Source organism: Halichondria panicea, chromosome 11, assembly GCF_963675165.1.
Source record: "Halichondria panicea chromosome 11, odHalPani1.1, whole genome shotgun sequence".
Classification (NCBI taxonomy): Eukaryota; Metazoa; Porifera; class Demospongiae; order Suberitida; family Halichondriidae; genus Halichondria; species Halichondria panicea.
In genome coordinates this window covers 2,810,183-2,831,345 of record NC_087387.1, presented here as the reverse complement: position 1 = coordinate 2,831,345, position 21,163 = coordinate 2,810,183, and the positions used below count along the sequence as shown (strand labels likewise).

At 41.6% G+C, this 21,163-nt stretch overlaps 4 protein-coding genes across 6 annotated transcripts in view; 1 reads left to right on the top strand and 3 right to left on the bottom strand.

Annotated features, from left to right (window-relative positions):
• Nucleotides 1-12: 12 nt before the first annotated feature.
• Nucleotides 13-3,790, bottom strand: LOC135344631 (transmembrane and ubiquitin-like domain-containing protein 2). Its single transcript, XM_064541891.1, has 3 exons — nt 3,608-3,790; nt 1,143-1,449; nt 13-419 (listed from the first exon to the last, which is right to left on the bottom strand). The coding sequence occupies exons 1-3, from the start codon at nt 3,747-3,749 to the stop codon at nt 65-67; spliced, it is 804 nt and encodes a 267-aa protein (XP_064397961.1). The 5' UTR covers nt 3,750-3,790; the 3' UTR covers nt 13-64.
• A 1,220-nt stretch (nt 3,791-5,010) lies between these two features.
• LOC135344561 (DNA polymerase epsilon catalytic subunit A-like) overlaps nt 5,011-21,163 on the top strand; it is a 77,195-nt gene continuing 61,042 nt past the window's right edge. Inside the window, exons 1-21 of the mRNA XM_064541786.1 lie at nt 5,011-5,159; nt 5,357-5,483; nt 5,857-5,982; nt 6,280-6,533; nt 6,704-7,013; nt 7,522-7,718; nt 8,049-8,168; nt 8,433-8,565; nt 8,887-9,093; nt 9,535-9,654; nt 9,932-10,271; nt 10,488-10,634; nt 10,964-11,109; nt 11,465-11,613; nt 12,437-12,529; nt 12,770-13,072; nt 13,336-13,531; nt 13,684-13,809; nt 14,020-14,211; nt 14,423-14,503; nt 15,010-15,142. Of these exons, the coding sequence (XP_064397856.1) occupies nt 5,092-5,159; nt 5,357-5,483; nt 5,857-5,982; nt 6,280-6,533; nt 6,704-7,013; nt 7,522-7,718; nt 8,049-8,168; nt 8,433-8,565; nt 8,887-9,093; nt 9,535-9,654; nt 9,932-10,271; nt 10,488-10,634; nt 10,964-11,109; nt 11,465-11,613; nt 12,437-12,529; nt 12,770-13,072; nt 13,336-13,531; nt 13,684-13,809; nt 14,020-14,211; nt 14,423-14,503; nt 15,010-15,142 (3,568 nt within the window). The 5' untranslated portion in view covers nt 5,011-5,091. The remainder of the gene's footprint in view (nt 5,160-5,356; nt 5,484-5,856; nt 5,983-6,279; nt 6,534-6,703; nt 7,014-7,521; nt 7,719-8,048; nt 8,169-8,432; nt 8,566-8,886; nt 9,094-9,534; nt 9,655-9,931; nt 10,272-10,487; nt 10,635-10,963; nt 11,110-11,464; nt 11,614-12,436; nt 12,530-12,769; nt 13,073-13,335; nt 13,532-13,683; nt 13,810-14,019; nt 14,212-14,422; nt 14,504-15,009; nt 15,143-21,163) is intronic.
• LOC135344604 (uncharacterized) lies at nt 15,430-18,215 on the bottom strand. 2 transcript variants are annotated; one of them, XM_064541843.1, is made up of 6 exons: nt 18,044-18,215; nt 17,786-17,992; nt 17,499-17,648; nt 17,266-17,424; nt 16,770-17,208; nt 15,430-16,028 (listed from the first exon to the last, which is right to left on the bottom strand). In XM_064541843.1, exons 1-6 carry the CDS (start codon nt 18,102-18,104, stop codon nt 15,617-15,619), a joined length of 1,428 nt encoding a protein of 475 aa, XP_064397913.1. In that variant the 5' UTR covers nt 18,105-18,215; the 3' UTR covers nt 15,430-15,616. The 2 variants fall into 2 exon arrangements, with proteins under 2 accessions (XP_064397913.1, XP_064397915.1); XM_064541845.1 differs by lacking the exon at nt 17,499-17,648 and having other exon boundaries at nt 18,044-18,214.
• Nucleotides 20,778-21,163, bottom strand: part of LOC135344601 (neurotrypsin-like) — a 51,711-nt gene continuing 51,325 nt past the window's right edge. The window contains exon 6 of one of the 2 annotated variants that reach the window (XM_064541837.1): nt 20,778-21,131. In XM_064541837.1, the coding sequence (XP_064397907.1) occupies nt 20,930-21,131 (202 nt within the window). In that variant the 3' untranslated portion in view covers nt 20,778-20,929. The remainder of the gene's footprint in view (nt 21,132-21,163) is intronic. The other variant, XM_064541838.1, reaches the window with a different exon arrangement.

Sequence of the window (21,163 nt, the reverse complement as noted above, 5' to 3'; positions counted from 1 at the left end):
GTGATAAAATAATATTTTTTCAGTCGTATTAGTAACAAGTGCATAATTATAGAAAGAAACATTTTTAACTGAATGTGGTCACATAAGTGAGCATTACATAACCTAATGAGAGCAAAAACAAGAAAATCTTGGTAGTGAAATTAAAAACACCAGGATACATTAGCATAGACACCCAGACTAGGCCGAGAATAATTCCAAACAGTGGTACAAACAAACGTGATAAGTCCAAGTCTTGATCGGTATCAGGTCCATCTGTGGGGACTTCCCCAGGTGAACGGGGCCTCCCTATGTGCACATGTACTGCACGACCATCAATGATCCCGAGATTAACAAGTGTTGCATTGTCATCGGGGAGGACTCGACCTTGGAAGATGAATCTAACCGGTCTGTTTTGTGCCACCTCGGCTCTGAAATGGGAGCTGTAAGTGAAACATGGAGGACGAGATAAAATACACGAACAAAAATTATAAGCAAAATAATCCATCATGTACAAGCATGAAGGACCATCATTTGTATCTCTCTACATCTAGAGCCATCATTGGATGAGGTAAAAACCATCATTACGAAAGTATCGCGGGTGCTGATGCCTTAGTGGAGGTGTCAAAGCTACATAACATAGCTATTAGCAATAGCTTTTATACATACATTATATCATGATAATTAATTTTGCTGCATGCAGGCAGAATCCAATCCCAGTCAAAGAGTGGGTAATGATCACCATGATTGTTGTTAAAAACGATCAATACCAAGTTTAAAATTAATGGCTGCATCAGTAGAGCCTTGCAGCTCTCTTCTCACTCTTGCAGCTACCAATAGCTAGCGTTCTAGTGCAGAGCTAACTACTAAGTAGAGTAGCAACATTCCATGGACAAGTTTTTCTACGCACTCTTCTGAAAAGGCTGCAATGGCATTCCAAGTAGGCATAACTCTAGAATCAAGCATTATTTTGCAAATCCAAGAAAAAAAACATGACTAGAAGCCTATAGAAACTCTTACTTGCACTTCATTGAGATCCTTGAGTAGCTGTAGCAGTTTACACAGATACACACTACGGTCAGAGTAGGTGCGCATGCGCACCGAGGCATAAATATAATACTTTGCTTCCTCTTTCCACAATGTACGAGTGCAGATAACTTAATTACCTTCGTAATTCATGAAGTGTTGTGTTAGGAGCAAGTCTCACAGTTCTGCTCTCATTGGAGAAAATCAGACGAATGCTAATCAAGTTGTCACCACTGGGCTCCTCGTAAGCAGTACTAGTTCCACTATCAGATGGAGGATCAGCAGTGCTGATTTGGTCACTAGACTCAAGTCGCTCTGACGTAGTACCTATCGGATTAAAGCGCGACCTCAGAGTGGATTGTGTGCTGGGCTGAATTTCAGGCTGACTGGACGGAGGAATAGTTGCTTCATTTGTTGCTTCACTTCTGCTGCTTTCACTCTCGTTTGCTGTGTGTATAATGTACATAATTATTGTTACATTTTACATTTGCCAGCTCGGACTGAAGGTAAATTTTTGGGCTCTAAAGGATACGTCGCTTAAATGTGTAATAATTATTTGGGGTGCTATAATTACAACAACTTAATGGTAATTTTAGCACCTAAAAATGTGATTATGATTTTTCAGTCTTTTATTTGATAGGTGTAGTTTTTTATCGCTAGAATAATAGTTAATTCCAGTTTAGCGCTTACATTGGAGTGCTTAGCATAAAACGTAGATAGCCATTCCTATATTGTATAGCAGGTAATTTTCGTTGGTGTAAATTTTTGTACGCACTGCCCAATAAAATTCGTATTTTAAACATTCGTACAGCTCAGGATATATAGTTATGTTGAACGTATTGCGGTAAAATAATTTCAGAGTTTTAATTTTCGTACGAAGCACTACAACACGAAGTATTAGAAAATTTCCACCATATGAAAAATGAATAACCCACTATACGATAGATCAATTGTACCTACATGTACTGCCCTTTGCAGCTCACTTGGAAGTTTGGAGCAAATGCAAAAAACCACTTGAGATAAGTGTAACAGTTTACACAAGTAAACCACAATACTATAGACAAGGGACAAAGTTAAAATTTTGGATTCAGATCTTTATGTGGATATATAGATCTCTAGCTATACCTAGTACAGTATTCAGCATAAACTACTGGTTGGGTAACCATGAAAAACTAATCCTTATCAAGAGGAGTTAAGTGGCGTACTATGTCATTGTGGCAGAGAATTGGAGACTGGTTCAGCAGCAGGCTGTTTCTCAGTCAACAATTTTAAAAATGGCTAGACGAACATGCATGCAGGCAGTTTATGTCGTAATCAAGCTACTCCTACAGCCCAAACTGAGTACTTGTAGATAGAGATTTGGCCAAGTTGTGGTTTAGCTGTAACTGTTACATTTACCTCAAGTGGTTTTTTGCATTTTACAGTACTGTAATACTATTTGCCAAAACTTCACGTGAGCTTATGTGAGCTACAACAAATAGCGTGAAAAACTACAACAACAACAAAACATATAAAGATCTGGTCTATTCCAATTTTGTCCTTTGTTCTATAGTATTGTGGTTTACTTACGTAAACTGTTACACTTATCTCAAGTGGTTTTTTGCAATTTACTATTTGCCCTAAACTTCCAAGTGAGCTGCAAAGGGCAGTACACGCAGAGGAGGTTGGACACGAAGCCAAAAAGTTAATAATGACGTAATCTTTATTAAAATAATGAACCTTGAACCTACTTTAACAAGCTCTTTTCTAGCCAGCAGGCCACCTTTTCATTCTGGAAACAAGAGTATACTTAGATGATGATTATAGCTGAGCTATACATTCACTCTACAGCACGGTAGCTCCTACTTTATAAAGGTCAGAGGTCAGTTTGACATGACAGAACTACGACCTTTGTGAGAGGTCACCCCTTTTAGGCACTGCACGATTTCTCTGGAGGGGCGCAGTAGCTAAAAGTTAACTAATTTGCAGCAGCAGTAACATGAAGGGGCTACTTTATCACAAGAATCAGGGCGCGATGTGCAGTCAAACTTGCAAATTTACTGCACAAAACATAAGCTCACATGATGTTTCATTAGTGACCTTTTGACCCTGTCCACCCTCCTCTGATGTACACGTATGTACATGTAGCTAGCTATAGCCTTTTCATTAGCACCAGAAAAAATAATTCCAGAATTAACTTGGCGCTCAATTGGAGTAAAACAAATTACTTTTGGGACTTGACGCTTCTAATAGGGTGGCGCTGTATGTAGAAAAAATATGGTAGCCCGGCTGTAGTTGGGCGTGGCCTGACCGTCTCCCTGACGGGAGGTCGGGTTGCAAGCCTATCTGGGATTTGTTCTGCAGCATTATGTTATTCTTCTTCTCAAGTGGGTGTTAACCGACATGATGACGTGGATAAACCACAGCATACTGCATGCGGTTTCACAACTAGATGCAAACGGAAGTGTAACCAAACACGTGAAAAATGCTGCAATCTGATAGGGCGCCACTATAGTGGCGCTGGAACAAATCCCAGATAGGCTTGCAACCCGACCTCCCGTCAGGAGACGGTTGAGCCACGCCCAACTAGCCCGGCTGTAGGTACGTGTATATTATGAGGACATACCCTGTGGTGCTGGCTGCTCAGTGTTCTGTCTGTTACCATGGCTCCTGTATAGCAGGACACTTACGTACATGCAAGCAGACAGGATCAGGAAGGTAGCAAACAGCAGCACTTCATCACCTACTCCAGCTACAAGCTCACCCATAATTAAATATTTCCAAAAGATGCACACCAGAATAATAATTTTAGCCACGTGACTTTTTGTTATGAAAACATTCTTTTGGGAGGCTCTGAGGCACAAGCATTAAAGAAGGTGAGAAAGGGTATTACATTAAAAGAGGACTATGTCTCCTCTGTTGTCTGGAACAACAATCAATACTTGACTCTATACCAAGTTAATTTCCTGTTTCATAAAAGAAAACTTACCGGTAGGCGCTAGGCTGTCTAACGGTTAGTGTTTGTTTATGTTACGCTCATATAGTTTCTGGCTCAAGCAGTGAGTCAGAAAGAAAAAAAACTTGGTATGGCCTTAGTAATGCGTTCTAAAACGTAAGATGCTTATGGTAGGGATTTGAAACATACATAATTCATGCACCCCATCTAGGGGCAGCCTCGATGTCAAATCCCCGTAGACAAGTGCATTGATCAGCACAGGGCTATGTAGTTAATGCGCAATCATGTCAAATCAATTTCTCTGCCCCTGGGGAGAAGTCAATCAAATCCCCACCTATGCCTGTAGTAGGGGAGGTGGGACTTGCCATTGATAGGTGCATTATAACACAAGCATCTTACACAAGCATCTTACGCAGTTATGTAGCGTGTAACTTCCCATACTTCAGCCATGGTTCTCAAGATGTGGGGAAGCGACTTTTTTTGTTTAATGCGTAGGCCTATTCAGCAAAAGGGTCACAAAGTTATTAAAGCTGTTGTGAGGCAGACAAAAAGTCAAAGGTCGTAAAAAGTATAAAAGAAAAAAAAACGAAGCGGGCGGGCCTGATAACCAAGTAATTTACTTTGTGTAGCCTTAGCTCGACACGTTACTAAATATAACTTTTATACAGTCACCGAGGGCAGCCATGAATATTGAACACGAAGTGGAACTACTGATCGATGAGATCAAAAGGCTTGGGACCCCCAATGCTGAGGGAAAGATCAGCACTACCTTTGGAGTTCTTTTCAGTGATGACAAATGTGCAAATCTTTTTGAAGCTCTCGTTGGGACTTTGAGAGCTGCCAAACGCAAGAAGATCATTTCGTATGAGGGACAACTGTTGCTTCAAGGTGTACATGATAATGTTGAGATTGTTCTTCTCCAAGACGATTGATAATTCAACTAGTCTAGTGAATGAACTAGTCTAGTGATAGAAGATATATTTTTTTAGAAGCATTATTTTTATTTATTTTCTTGATCTTTGTCTGCAATAAAAGCAGAAGTATGTATGTCACGTGGGCTTGGACTTGGGTTAGTGGGTAATTGGCGGGAAAAAAGGCTGTGACCTCAGCTGTGAGACATAGACCAAGATACAAAAAATACAGCAGCTAGCTCTATGAGTGATCGTTTCCAACTAAACAGAGAGGCAGGTGTACCTGGGCTCAGGGGTCGTGGAGGGGACAGGTAAGACAATCTTGACCGTACACGTACACATAGGCTGTACAAGATATATTATATTGATTTTTATTATGAATTATAGCATTACATTATAAATTATTGTTTGTGCCCTGAAACAACATCATACACAGCATGACATTTTCCAATTGTTTATATTTGCATCGGTACAAGTCTGCATATCTAGATCTATAAATTTATATCAGGGATGACACGTCTGTGAGTGCTCGCTACCAGCGAGCCCAACAATGTGACGAGATGGATGCTCGGTTTGGGTTCAGTCGTTACCAGGGAACCTCCGAGAGAATGGGCTGGCTCATCAACATTCACCCCGTGAGTGATCATGTGATATATGTAGTCTAGCTAGCCTGTGAATTGAACCGCACTTTCTGTATTTCTGTGCCTTATTGGGTAGCACCTTGAAATGCTGAATAGCCTATTATGTGACCGTTTCCACTTGTTTATTGAATAACGATCAGGTGGACGAATACAGTTAGTACGTACATGTACATGTACATAGCTATGTATGTACAGCATGTGATAACCCTGTCGTGCCTGTGGAGTTATTTTGGTTCTCATAAAATACTATATGACTTTACGTGTATGTACTGGTATCCTTACAAAATTGTGTGTACATCAGTTTTATTCTTGACATAGCGGTTTGGTGTTTTGATGACCCATATAGTAAGCCCCGCCTTGTACACAGGCTGATATTGTTGATGAGAACAAAAAGTTGGTGAGTGCTGTGGACTTTTACTTCATCCAAGAAGATGGCGACCGTTTCAAGGCGACATTGCCGTTCCAGCCATACTTCTATATCTCTACCAAGAAGGTGCAGTCGTTAATCAATTGTCACACACATTTAACACATTTTGATTTGTGCTGAATCTCATGGTTAGTACATGTACATTTATAATTATATCTTCACAGACAGCACACTCCCTGATTAAGTAGTTTTTACTATTATATATGTCTTATATATCTTATGGCTGATTCACCCTAGTACAAAAAATTGAAAAAACCAAGTGCTCTTTTAAAGTCTCCTTTATTCCACTGTACACCATAATAATTATGTGTAACCCTGTACACCCATCATAGCACACGCACACACTCACACACGCCCACACAGGACACAGAGCGTGAAGTTAGCTCCTTCCTTAGTCGGAAACTCTCCGGTAGAGTGGCTGGAATAGACATGGTAGAGAAAGAAGATTTGGATCTAGCCAACCATTTGGTAGGTCTGAAGGCTCGATTCCTAAAGCTTCGATTCCATAGCGTTGAGGATCTCCTAAAAGCAAAGCGTGATGTCATGCCAGCTGTCAGAAAGAACAGAGAAAGGGAAAAGGCTCATTCTGCCTACGATCCTTCTCTCTTTACCGCCAGGTGAGCTCTACGAGGCTGAGATTAGCTACTCAGTGCGCTTATTCGTCTGTCATGTTATACGTACATGTGTCTTTACTGGTGTTATTTGATATGCCTGTCAGAATACAGCTTAGCTGTAGGTTATGAGATATGCATGTAACGAATGTAGCGAATGTACTGCCTTCCCTTAGAAACATGTCTGAGGCTGGCTCCACCTCTTCTCGTGTCACAGACCAAATGGAAAACATTACTGGCATCAGGGAGTATGATGTTCCTTACCACGTACGTGTCGCTATAGACCTAAAGATTAATGTCGGCCACTGGTACCATGTAAAGGGGCGGGGTTCCGACCCTCCTGAATTCTCATTGGTTAGTGAGGAACCCGATCGTCCAGAGCCAGTTGTGTTGGCGTTTGATATCGAGACTACAAAACTGCCTCTTAAGTTTCCCGATCGAAGTCTAGACAGCATCATGATGATCTCCTATATGATAGATGGACAGGTGAGTCTTTACTAGGTGACAGTCAGTACATATCATGTGCAGCTGGCTCATTTTAGTAGTGTGTATTAAAAGATACAACATGCATGTGACGTGTATGTACATGTACGGAGTGATATTTAACTCCATACCAATATTTCTGGCTATTTTAGTGTCCTCACTTGTCATGGGAGATATAAATATCATGGGGTCCGGGAGATATAAATAGAATCAAAGAAGCTCTAACCTTGCCATTCCTTGAGTCACAAGCAGTACTGTGGACCGTACTACATGTATGGTTTCCTTCACCCTTCATCCCATATGGGGCAATAGCAGCTGGGATTCTTAGTGTAGCATCACCCACAGTCATTCTGTCCTTCGATCAACTAAGTAATCTCATTGATGTGTGTTACGATCAGTATGCCTCTGTTCACACTACACAACTTCTATTTGACTGCTGGATGTGTGTGTGTGTGTACAGGAGTACATTTGTGTACATTTCACGACGTCTCCCCCCCCCCTTCTTCTGCAGGGCTACCTGATTACGAACCGGGAGGTGATAGGAGCGGACGTGGAGGACTTTGAGTACACCCCCAAACCCGAGTACGAGGGACCATTTATAGTGTTCAATGAACCCGATGAGGCCTCTCTACTCCGCAAGTTCTTTGATCACATCCTGGAGATAAGGCCAAACATCTTTGTCACCTACAATGGAGACTTGTTTGATTGGTGAGAATAGAAAGCAGTCACATGTAATGTACGTTACAGTACATGCATGTACACATATACATGTACATGTAGCTAGAGGGATCCTTCTTACGTTGCAGAGATTTCACATTGGTACATTGTACATTGTACATAATAATATACACACTATTTGAATATCGATCGTGATTTCATTGGTTATTAGCAGGCAAACATGTATGGTAATGATTTAGGTACACTACATACACATGTACATGTATACAGTGTAGTGTCCAGCTTGAGCTTAGTACTGTGTGCATGCATAGATCTACTTGTCCATACTGCTTGTAATAGACTAACACCACACACCCCTAGGCCGTTTGTGGAGGCGAGGGCAACCCACCACCACTTGAACATGATGGACGAGATCGGGTTTAGCCCAGACACACAGAATGAGTACAAGTGCCGACCTTGCATACACATGGACGCTTACAGGTACAGTAACTGTGTACATAAAACTGTACCGTACAAGTACATGCATGTACATATGACCCCCCCCCCCCCCCCCACATGCACATGTACATGGAGTGATTATCGCTTGATCACTTAGTTAGTCAACACTCTCTGGTATGGCACTCGGGTTAACATGACTTTAAAACATTTTGCTAAAACACGTTCTTGTTATCGTTTTGCTAAAACCATAATTATGTAAGTGTACGCATAAGACTGATATCTTAAATCCCCCCCTCCCCCTTCAAGATGGGTGAAGAGAGATAGCTACCTTCCCGTGGGATCCCAGAACCTGAAGGCCACCACCAAGGCCAAGCTGCGCTATGATCCGGTGGAACTCGACCCAGAGGACATGTGCAGGATGGCTTGTGAGGACCCGCAGGTTAGTACTAGTGGGGCGTACTGTTTGAGCCTTCTTCTTTAGGTAATGTAAGTGCTCTTACAATCTATTGTACAATATTTACATGTATTGGTCTAGGTCAACCTCTCTTTCAGGAGGCTATACGTGTACATGCACTTGTTTGTTGATTGGGAATATATAATTGTAAATGTATTTGTATTGTAGAACTTGTGTACAAACATTTTGGGTGCAGTATTCAGGAAATTTTAGGATTTACAGAAAACGATAACAATATATTATACATGTACATGTATCGTGTGTATTCCATGACTGTACACGATTGACCACATGCCACACCCACAGGGGCTCTCCAACTATTCTGTATCTGATGCCGTGGCGACGTACTACCTTTACATGAAATATGTGCACCCGTTTATCTTTGCCCTCTGCACGATCATCCCCATGGAACCGGACGAGGTGCTGAGGAAGGGCTCTGGTACACTCTGCGAGACTCTGCTCATGGTGCAGGCTTTCCATGGAAACATCGTCTTTCCCAACAAGCACGAGGCCGTGAGTTACATAGGGAGACAATTGTTAGTATGTATACTAATATAATAGTATATTTAGTATACTGCTTTTGTGAACACTTGTACTGCCACCTTTCCTTTCTGTTGAGACTGGTCCAGTCTCAACAGAAAGGTGGCGGTCCTTAAGATTACGCATTTAGTAGTATCCACAATTCTCAGACTTATGGTTCTGTGTGCCAGCCTATAGAGATCACCTCCAAGCTATAAACTAAAGTTCGTTTTCATTAAAAGGTCTCTCAGTCCATGCCTATGAAAAAATTACACTACTAAGTATTACCTTCACTACACTGTGCATGTAGTGACAGTCTTAAATGGTATTGGATAGTATAGAAATATTTTATTTTCACTAACCTGTGTGATTGTTACCGTATGTACAACAGTAGTACATGTATATGAGATGTCATTTTGTTCTCTGCCCCCTAAGATACTGAGCAAGCTGACGTCCGATGGTCACCTGCTGGACTCGGAGACCTATGTGGGGGGTCATGTGGAGGCACTGGAGTCAGGTGTCTTCCGTAGTGACATCCCCACACGATTCAAAATGGTGAAGATCTGCGTCTGTTACATCTGTGTCATTGTACTCATTTCATACTTATATGTACATGCAGTACGTGCTTGTGTACATGTACTATTCTAACAATAATGCGAGTGTGCATATATCATATATAAATGCACCATAGCATACATTTTATTTGCATACATTGCGAATGCTGTATCCTTTAAGGACGATTTTACTCGTAATTATGCCAACATTTCAGTGTAGTTACATGTATACATAGTATCCTTATATTACCCCCCCCCCCCCCCTCCCTCCCTCCCAGAACCCGGAGATGTGCCAGCACCTTGCAGATAATGTTCTTCGCACAATGACACATGCCCTAGAGGTCGAAGAAAAAATACCACTAGACCAAGTTACAAACTTTGATGAAACCTGCTCCGAAATTATCTCGAAACTCAACAATTTACGAGACACTCCGTTTAGGATGGAGAACCCGATGATTTACCATCTTGATGTAGGAGCAATGTATCCCAACATTATTCTAACCAATCGACTTCAACCATCAGCCATTGTAGACGAGGCCACGTGTGCAGCATGTGACTTCAATAAGCCTGGGGCTATGTGTCAGCGACCCATGGAGTGGGTTTGGAGGGCAGATTACCGTGAGTATGTATTGATTTACGTGTGTGATTACTTCACACGTACGCACGATGATATGATTATGGTTGTAATCAAGTGAAACTTATTGTACAACGTACAGTACTCTAAAATTATATCATGTATCATACTCAATACATGCACGTACATCATATTTATGACTGAGCGTGCTGTAATTCTTGTACATGTAAGCTTACACCTTACACCCCACCCCCTTCCAGTGCCTGCCAGTCGTAATGAGTACCAGACGATTCGGCTCCAATTAGAGAGTGAGACGTTCCCTCCTGAGAGGCCGGGGGACAAGATGAAGTCTTTTCACTCCCTCCCTCCCCTGGAGCAGTCACAGCTAGAGAAGAAGAGGCTGGCGGGTAAGCCGTGTGAGGTGGGGTGTAGGGTGTGGCCGAGTATAAGGTGTTGTTGAAGAGGCTGACGAGTGAGTTGTGTGGGTTGTGTGGGGTAAGGTGTGGCTGAAGAGGCTGGCGGTTGAGCTGTGTGTGTGGAGGTATAAGGTGTGGTCGAAGAGCCATACACTTGTACCTCCAAAAAATGTTTGGCTGCAAGCAAGTACATTTACATTGACAGTGTGCGTGGGTGTTCAATTCTGGTACATGTAGGCCTTTGAGTCGAAACTACTGTACTTGCTTAATTGTATTGTCCCAATCAGGTGATTGTGTTAAATATAACCTTGTTCCCCTAGACTATTGTCGTAAGGCATACAAGCGAGTGCGTATGACCAAACAAGACGTAAAGACCACCACTGTGTGTCAGAGAGAAAACTCGTTTTACGTGGACACTGTCAGAGCCTTCAGGGATCGTCGGTACAAGTTCAAGGGACTACTCAAGGTATGCACGCTGTATGTGCATGTTAACTCCCTGTACAAATGTACCGTATGTAGAGCGGGTAATTTTTATTGGTGCTAATTTTTGTATGAACTGCCCAATTAGAAATATTTAAATATTCGTACAGCAGCTCAGGATAGTTATGTTGAGCCTATTGCGGTAGGGTAGTTTTAAGTTTCGTATGATGCTTTACAATACAAAATATACAAAAATGTTCATACAAAAATAACCCGCTATACGATATGTGATCATGCAATTACCATTATTTATACACTGAAGTCTTCTGTATGTACCTCCTCCTCTTAAACTACGTTACATTATGACTGTCCATTACTCATTAATGAACTTGCTGTCACAGGTATGGAAGAAAAAGTTGGATGCGGCCAAACAGAGTGGAGACCCGGCAGAGGTCAAGAGCTGCAAGAACAAGGAGGTGCTCTACGACTCGCTGCAGCTGGCTCACAAGTGCATCCTCAACTCATTCTATGGCTATGTCATGAGGAAGGGGTAGGTGTTTATGACATTGTACAAATGTACGTACGGGTGGGTATATGACATTGTACAAACGTACGGGTGGGTATATATGACATCGTACAAATGTACGTACGGGTGGGTACATGTATATGACATTGTACAAACGTACGGGTGGGTATATATGACATCGTACAAATGTACGTACGGGTGGGTATATGACATTGTACAAACGTACGGGTGGGTATATATGACATCGTACAAATGTACGTACGGGTGGGTATATGACATTGTACAAACGTACGGGTGGGTATATATGACATCGTACAAATGTACGTACAGGTGGGTATATGACATTGTACAAACGTACGGGTGGGTATATATGACATCGTACAAATGTACGTACGGGTGGGTATATGACATTGTACAAACGTACGGGTGGGTATATATGACATTGTACAAATGTACGTACGGGTGGGTATATGACATTGTACAAACGTACGGGTGGGTATATATGACATCGTACAAATGTACGTACGGGTGGGTATATGATATTGTACAAACGTACGGGTGGGTATATAACATTGTACAAATGTATGTACAGGTGGGTATATGACATTGTATATGACATTGTACAAACGTACGGGTGGGTATATGACATTGTACGAAGTTCTCTAAAAGTAAATGTCAGCCACCTATGCATAAGCAGCATTAAGGCGTACACACTGTACATGTGCATATGGTACCATTATTGAGAGTTTGTCTTAGCTGTGATGGGATGCTCCAATAGCAATTTGCAATTCCAGCTTTGCTTGTGGCATGTGTGCATGTGTGCTTAACGTTTGCTGTATTTGTTCAGTGCTCGCTGGTACTCCATGGAAATGGCTGGTATTGTGTGCTACACTGGAGCCAACATCATCACTAAGGCCAGGCAGATTGTCGAGCAGATAGGGTAAGTGTTGTCGTACAATGTACATATACATGTATGCAGGAATTCTAGCAAACGTCTGAATGATGCGTATTGATTGATAAATTGTATGCATGTACTCCAATGTATATATGTACTACTTGCATTTATGCTTAGGAATGAGCGAATAAGTACTGTAGTGTGTACGTATGACCTTTCAAGTTGGTATAGTTTGTGCCACTGTCACTCGATCTCTACCTTGTCCTACATGTATTCACCTAATAGCCGCCCTCTTGAGTTGGACACGGATGGTATCTGGTGCATTCTGCCCTCTAGTTTCCCTGAGAACTTTGAGTTCCATACCAACGTACCTCGCAAGTCACGTGTGACCGTCTCCTACCCTGGGGCAATGTTGAACGTGATGGTGAAGGATTTCTTTACCAACGATCAATACCAAGAGTTGGTGGACCCGGAGAGCGTAGTGTACGAGCAAAGACAAGAGAACTCCATCTTCTTCGAGGTGGACGGTCCGTATCGTGCCATGATCCTGCCGTGCTCGAAAGAAGAGGGGAAGAGACTCAAGAAGAGGTATATTTATACACACAATTATGGCCATTACTGTAGGAACTAATACTCAATACTCTTAAGGGATGAATGGATGACTAAGACTGCAAAATCCTAATTTAATTGCCTTACATTTTACTGTTTGTTGGATTACATGTATTTCAATTTGCCAGACACCTGTGTTCACGAGTACATGTAATTCGTCATTGCAAACTGTATTGTACACGTGTATGTTGGTGGGCATAAAAATATTCTACCACATGTACAAGCCCCTCCCCCCTTGTTAGATATGCAGTGTTCAATGAAGATGGTAGCCTTGCTGAGTTAAAGGGGTTTGAGGTGAAGAGGAGAGGAGAGCTACAACTCATCAAAATATTCCAGTCCTCCGTGTTCGAGTCCTTCCTCAATGGCAGCACCTTGGAGGAGTGTTATGCCTCAGTGGCCAAGGTGGCAGACTACTGGCTTGATGTGCTGTACAGTCAGGTATACATGTACATGTATGTACAGCATAGCCTTGAGGCAATTTTACTGTCCCGTAGAGTTTAATTATAGGGTTATGGGATAGTATTTTTGTCTCTGCTTTGCCTTATCACACTCCACCCTCAAAATTTCCCCTCCCCCGAACACATACACAGGCCGAGAACATGCCTGACTCGGAGCTGTTTGCACTGATCTCTGAGAACAGGAGCATGTCTCGTAAACTGGAGGATTACGGGGAGCAAAAGAGCACCTCCATCAGCACTGCAAAGAGACTGGCTGAGGTTAGGCCGATTGAGTTTGTATATGTACATGTACTTAATTAGCTCAAAATTAAGAAATCAGCAGTGTAATGTGTACATTATATGAAGGATCCATGGTTGGCATTGTGCTTAATAATTATAATATTGACTCGACCTTTTTTCACTATGAATATACATGTATACGTACATTTAAAGAACTTGCTTCTAATTTAGTTTAACCACTCCCCTTAGTTCCTTGGTGACCAGATGGTGAAAGACGCTGGTCTTGCCTGTCGATTTATCATTGCTCGCAAACCTGAGGGTGCTCCAGTCACTGAGAGAGCCATTCCACTGGCCATCTTCCAGGCTGAGCCCAGTGTGAAGAAGCACTTTCTCAGAAAATGGCTCAAAACCTCCTCCATTGATAACTTCGATATTAGAGCTGTGAGTGAGCTCGTGCAGTGTAGTAGGGACTATGTGTATGCTGTACAATACAGGAACATCTATACAGTATGGTGTATTATAATTATGAGCTTGTTTTTACAATCATGTGTTCTGACTCATTATAATGTATGTGCATGCAATGTACAATGGTTAAGTGAAGCTGAACCATTCAATCAGTTTATCCTTATGATGATGTTCTCTGTCATACCAGATCCTGGATTGGAAGTACTATATTGAGAGGCTGGGCAATACGATTCAAAAGATTATCACTATTCCTGCCGCCATGCAGGGGGTAAGTACCGTCATCCTCCCCACCCACCCACCCACACACACACACACACACACACACACACACACACACACACACACACACATACACACACACATACACTGATCAAATATTTAAATGAGTTGACCTTCAAAGTCACACACACTAGCAGTGTAATTTCTGTTTGACAAATCTTACTGTTCAATGTTATAGATATGTTTGTGGGCTGGGAGTTGTACTTGTACGTGTACATGCACATGTGTAACAATTTTACGGTGAAACCTACTGTCAGTATCACTAGTCTACTGTATACATGTAGCGGGTAATTTTCGTAGGCAAGCTGACCTCGACGAAAATTTTATCCACGAAAACGTAATACTGGAACACATGCAATGCAGTGTGCGTAATGAATTTTTACTTACAAAAATCACCGCTGTTCAAGTTCCAACGAATTTTTACCCCACAAAAATTATCCGCTATACGGTATATACATTGTAGCTTGTTCATGTTCCTTGTGTCCGCTTACGCAGGTAGCCAACCCGGCTCCTCGAGTGACTCATCCTGACTGGTTGGCTAAGAGGCTGATGGAGAAGAATGATGTATGCAAGCAGCAAAAGATTAGCGAGATGTTCGCTAAACTTCCAGCCTCTACAACTGATTCAGGTACACTGCTCATACATGCACGTACGCAAGTGTACGTATAATAATGCCAACAAATATGAGTGAGGTATCCATAAATATAGCTGCATGTGGACCGCTAATCACGATCTTGTATAGCCACTACTCGTATAATACATGTACATGTACATGACGTAACAATAAAAATATTATTGTACATGTACAGCTGTGTATTCATACTGTTGTGTGTAGTTCCAGTTGTTGTGTTCATTTTTTTTTCTTGTGTTAAAATTCATAGTAGCATATGCCGTACTGTGTGTGTCCTATAGTTATTGTAAATTCTTGTCTTTAGTTATGGAGTGCTGATATAGTACATATAACATTATAATACAATAACATGTTCATACATGATAATTTAATGCTGCCCACAAACAGTACACGTAAAAAAGGCACGTATAATACTCACATTGAGTCAGTCTTGTTTAGTTAAAGTTGTTCAGTACGTAGGCTACTAGGCTATCAATGCTTCAGTGTAGAGTACTCTTCCCCACCACCTTGGAGGGAGGCGGGCACCTCGTAATCTTGGGGGTCAGGCCCGTCATTCTGGGGGTCACTCTGTCCAACCATTGAATATTCACCATTTCCAGTATTGCTCTCTAGTATGTGCTCTCTGCTGTTGTCTAGCGTACTGTACTCCTCGTTAGATACAGGGGGTGTTGTATGTGGGTGTGGTATAGACAAACCCCTACGGCTGATGACATTATAGCTGTTCCCAACCCCCTCGTTAGTGCTGATGACCTCATAGGAGGGTCCGTGAGAGCTGTACATGGTGTGTGGGGCCGTGGTGCTAACACCATATGCTGGGTTGTTGAGTTGGAGGGTAGGATCATTCATAGAGGCAGATGATGTATGGGTGTGGCCTTTGCATTTCCTGTGTGAGTGTTTAGAATTGTTTTTGTTATTTTTTCTTAGCTTTCAGTGATCATTATAGGCTTGCGTATAGAGCTTACTTGTTATGCCTCGGTGCCCATGCGCAAGTGAGGTATACGGTAGTGTGTGTGTGTGTGTGTGTGTGTGTGTGTGTGTGTGTGTGTGTGTGTGTGTGTGTGTGCGTGCGTGCGTGCGGGCGGGCGGGTGGGCGGGTGGGTGGGTGTAGACTGCTACAGCTGCTCAAGGATGAATCAAGTGCAAGTAAGAGTTTCTATAGGCTTCTAGTCATGTTTACTTGGATTTTCGTGGATTTGCAAAATATAATGCTTCGTTCTCGAGTTATGCCTAGTTTTGCTTACTTGGAATGCCATTGCAGCCTTTTCAGAAGAGTCCGTAGCAAAACTTGTTCACCGAGTGTTACTACTCTACTTAGTAGTTAGCTCTGCGCTAGAACGCAGCTATTGGTAGCTGCAAAAGTGAGCAGAGAGCTGCAAGGCTCTGGTGACTTGCAGCCATTAATTTTAGACTTGAACTTTTGGCATTGATCGTTTTTAACAACAATCGTGGTTAATCATTACCCACTATTTGGTTGATTGCATGCAGCAAAATTAAAGATTTTCATCATGATAATTATAATCAATGTGTGTATAAAAGCTAGCTATTAGTAGTTTTATATTATGTAGCTTTGGCACCTTCACCGAGGCATCAGCACCGTGGTGCTTTCATTTATTTTAGAGCTTACTTGTTTATTTTCTGCTGTAAGTAAACACACGTTCCAATCCATCCAGTGACAACCACCACTAGAGCAACTGCCAATAGACCAATGAGTGCTCCTAATGTCCCACTACCACTCATGGCTGTACTCTGGGTGATACTGGTTTCTGTAGTAGTCATCTCATTGCCATCTTGTTCAGTTGGGGTACGATTTGCAAGCATAGACGTAAGTGTAGGTGTTGCTATTGTAGGTTGCTGACCTGTTACTGTGACAATTATTTCGTTGACTGGAACTGGACAAACATCAATAAAAGGAAGGCACCTCACTCCAACATCCGTTGAGTGGTTGCATCTTGAGGAAGCAGTTGTTATTATGGGTATACATTCCTGGTCATCAATTCCCGTACTTGGACAGGTAATATTGTACAATGGACCACTACCCTCTCCAAAGTTGGTGATTGCGGTGTCTACAATGATAGAATGTTAAATGGTTAAATGAAAATAGCACAACCATATTGCCTTACTTAGAGTTGGGTACCCCAGTCTACTGCACACTAGAGCAGCTTCTCTCTCTGTCCATCCATCACCACACACTGTACCCCAGCGACCATTGGAGCACACCTCCACTCGTCCTTCATTGTAGCTGGAGCCATCTACCAGTCGTAGGGATCCTTCTGTGCAGTCTATAATAAAATACTGCAATATAATTATGGCACTTAAACTTCTCTGAGTATAATTATATAGGCAGTAAACGCACTGCAAATCAGTCCAGCAACTTCATTGTCACGCCGTGTGCTTAATGAATCAGGTAGGCAGTCTCTAAAAAATTTATTTCCACTGTAACAATTAATATTTGACATTACTGTCTGAGCATCCTCCGTTAGCTGGACTGTACTTGCTGTGACACCTGTTTAGCAAAAATTATAACTGGCAAACAATCGACAATGTATACTGTATGATAACGTTATATCTAGAAGAAGTAACGCCATGTATCCTTTGCATGTACATGTACCTGTATACCCTACTAGTGCGTCTGCAGCTTACCTGTGTAATTCAAACCCAGTTCTTTACAGGATAAGTTTGCTGCTCTGAGATTATCAGTCCAACCTTCCTGAGTCTTTATGTAGTGCCAGAGATACGTGTATTCACCTGAACGACCATAACGGACACACAGTTGAACAGCTCCCTCATTTCTTATGATTCTTTGACCGGTCAATCTTATTTTTCGGAAATCTTCAGGAAGACAACTATCTGTGAAGCAGTATACAATTGTTACAGTCACTTTGTTATTGTAATACCTACCTGTTGATGTCCCTCTCTGTAGTGTCAATAGTAGCACACCGATTTGAAACAGTAGCCTCATATCTGATCACCTATTGCTATCTCTTTCTAGAAATCACTTCTGTCAACGAAGCCTAAAGCTTTCAAATAGATTGCCGTTCATGTTTATTTTATATGATGATGTTATTTAAGAATATAATTATAAACAATTCCGTATTCAGACATGCAGTGCATTTAACCTAAACTTTGACTGCTTGCGTGTACCGTGACTGTGCTTATCACTCCTAATAATAAGCATTGTTTTAGCAATCTCAACCTTTGCTATGTATATATACATACGCATCAGTATGTATATGTATTCATCATTACGATGTCATTATGTATCGTATACTTACAGTGTATCTTCTCTATAACCATATAACCTTAATTATATGCCTCGGGTGCGCATGTGCAGCGAGGTACCGTATTTACTTGATTAAACGCCCTCCTTGATTAAACGCCCATCTCGTTTAAACGCCCATGGTAAAAGCTGTCTTTGTCAATGTCAATAAACGCCCGTCTTAAATAATCGCCCATGTATGGGGCGTGGCACTGTGGGTGGAGCTGAATTAGCACATGGAACCAGCTGGAATAAGGGCAGCATAGAATAAATAGATACTATTTATGATGGCAGAGAGGACACAGAGAGAGAAACACCTCTCCTACGACTTAAGATTGAAACTGAGAGCTGTGGCAGCAGCCAAAAAGAGCATAATAACTGCTGATGAGCAAGAGTTTGAAGTAGACAAAACAATAAACGCCCGTTTCAAATAACCGCCCATCTCGTTTAACCGCCCCCTCTACAGATGCTGCTAAAGATTCTGTGTTCCTAGACCTAGTCCTCGTGATACATGTCAATTCTGCCTTACCATAGCACTGTAGCATCTAGAAACGGCTCTTTTTTCTGAGGGCTTGAGCTGTTTTGCAGCAGTGAGTGCAGAGGCGAGCTTCTTTGGCTTGGTTGTGAGGCCGAGGATATACCGCGTAGGGAGGGCTGGCAAAAGTGGGATGGGGCTGTTTTGCAGTAGTGCGTTGGAACTGGTCCCAACAATTTTGTGTCAAGCCATTCGTTGGTCCATGCCAATCTTATACATTGCAGATACTGGCACATATTGTTTAGAAGAGAGAAGAGATGGAGCTGTGTCTAGGATTATCTCTGTCATTTTGTGCAGTTCTATTTATTGTGTTACTAACTGTTATGTTGCTATGCCCTCGGGATATAACTATAACTAAACATTATTGCGATTTTTATGCAGTTAAGCCCCTCGATTTTCCAACCATTTTATCTTTATCCCTACCTAGAAATCTTGTCACTAAATTTTTCGTAATCCACATAGTTGTATGATCCCCATTACTTGTGCTGGGTATTCGATGGTCTTGGTCTTGTTACCCTGTGTATACCTTTTTGTCCATTGGCTCTAGTGTAGCTATGAGCGTTATTAGTAGAAACATTACACATTGTGGCCAACATTGTACCATGTATATCTCATGTATTCAATATTGAGAATCACTAACTCTCATAATGCATGCAGCTTCTAGCAAAACTATTGGTGTTGGTAATACGCATACTCATACTATATCCAACTAAAGTTATATTAACTGTACATTAATTTAGTGTGTCCGTTTTCCTTTGTCCGACAAGTGAATAGCTTTCGTTTGTAACGCATTGCACAGTATCCTTTTTGTGCTCCAGGTTAGTAGCTGTGTCATTGATTGTGTCGTACAATGTCTGGTCTCCCTCATCTTGTGGTGTGTGTTGGAGGATGGGGTTGTTAGTAGAGATGGATGTAGAGTGGGTGTGGTGTCTGAGGGTGGGTAAGCATTGTGTGGGTGTGTGTGCACATGCAGTATTATAATTATAATGGTTCTGTTAGCAGTTTTAATTTTTCAGTGATTGCTAAGGATCTTGTTGCAAAAGAAATTTTGAATTGATAATTGCTTTCAGTTTTTTTAAGGATGTGTTGCTAGTTAGGACTTACTTATTTATTTTCCGCTGAAACACATGTAGCTAGGTAGCAGCTTCTATTGCTTCACAAAGACTTTCTCATGGCAGAGTTCGAGTCTATGCAGGTGTTTGATAAGGTTGTGGGGCTAATAAACGCCTCTCTTGAACAATGGCCTCTCTCGAATTGTATAAATCCTCCTCTGCCAGCAAAATGAAATATTTAGTAGCCGCGGCCTCTGATCAAGCATAATACGGTATATTACCATCTGTTGGCATGTTTGTACTATAATTAATTTTCCACTGTTGCTTAATTAAATGACGTTAGAATAAGGGGGTGGTGTTTGTCTCAGTCATGTGACTATCACCTAACCTTCCAGTGTGGTCCTTACATTATGTGCCTCCTGTTACAGTGTGAGGCCGTGTATTAATAGGATAAATGCTACCAATATCAGTATAATGATGTCTATAGCTAATGTACACATTATTGCATTTTTTATGTATTGGTTAAGCCCCTCGATTTTCCGGCCACTTCATCTTTCCCTATCTATAAATCTTGTCACTGTATTATAATTATGATCCCCATTAGTTGTGCATTCTCCATGGTCCTGGTATTCTTGCCCTGCATGTTGTCCATTGTCTCTAGTGTAGGTATAAGCGTTATTAGTATAGAACCATTACGTTGGCCAACATTGTACATGTAGATCTCTATGCCTTCTTGTCCATTGGCTCTATAGTGTATAGCTATGAGCGTTATTAGTAGAAACATTACATGTTGACCAACATTGTACATGTACATGTATATTTCATGTATTTAAGTGTTTCAATATTGAGAATTACTAACTCTCATAATGCATGCAGCTTCCAACAAAACTATTGGTGTTGGTAATACGCATACTCGTACTATCCAACTAAAGTTCTGTTAACTATACATTTAGTGTGTCCGTTTTCCTTTGTCCGACAAGTGAATAGCTTTCGTTTTGAACGCATTGCACAGTATCCTCTTTGTGCTCCAGGTTAGTAGCTGTGTCATTAATTGTGTCGTACAATGTCTGGTTTCCCTCATCTTGTGGTGTGTGTTGGAGGGTGGGGTTGTTAGTAGAGACGGATGTAGAGTGGGTGTGGTGTCTGAGGGTGGGTAAGCATTGTGTGGGTGTGTG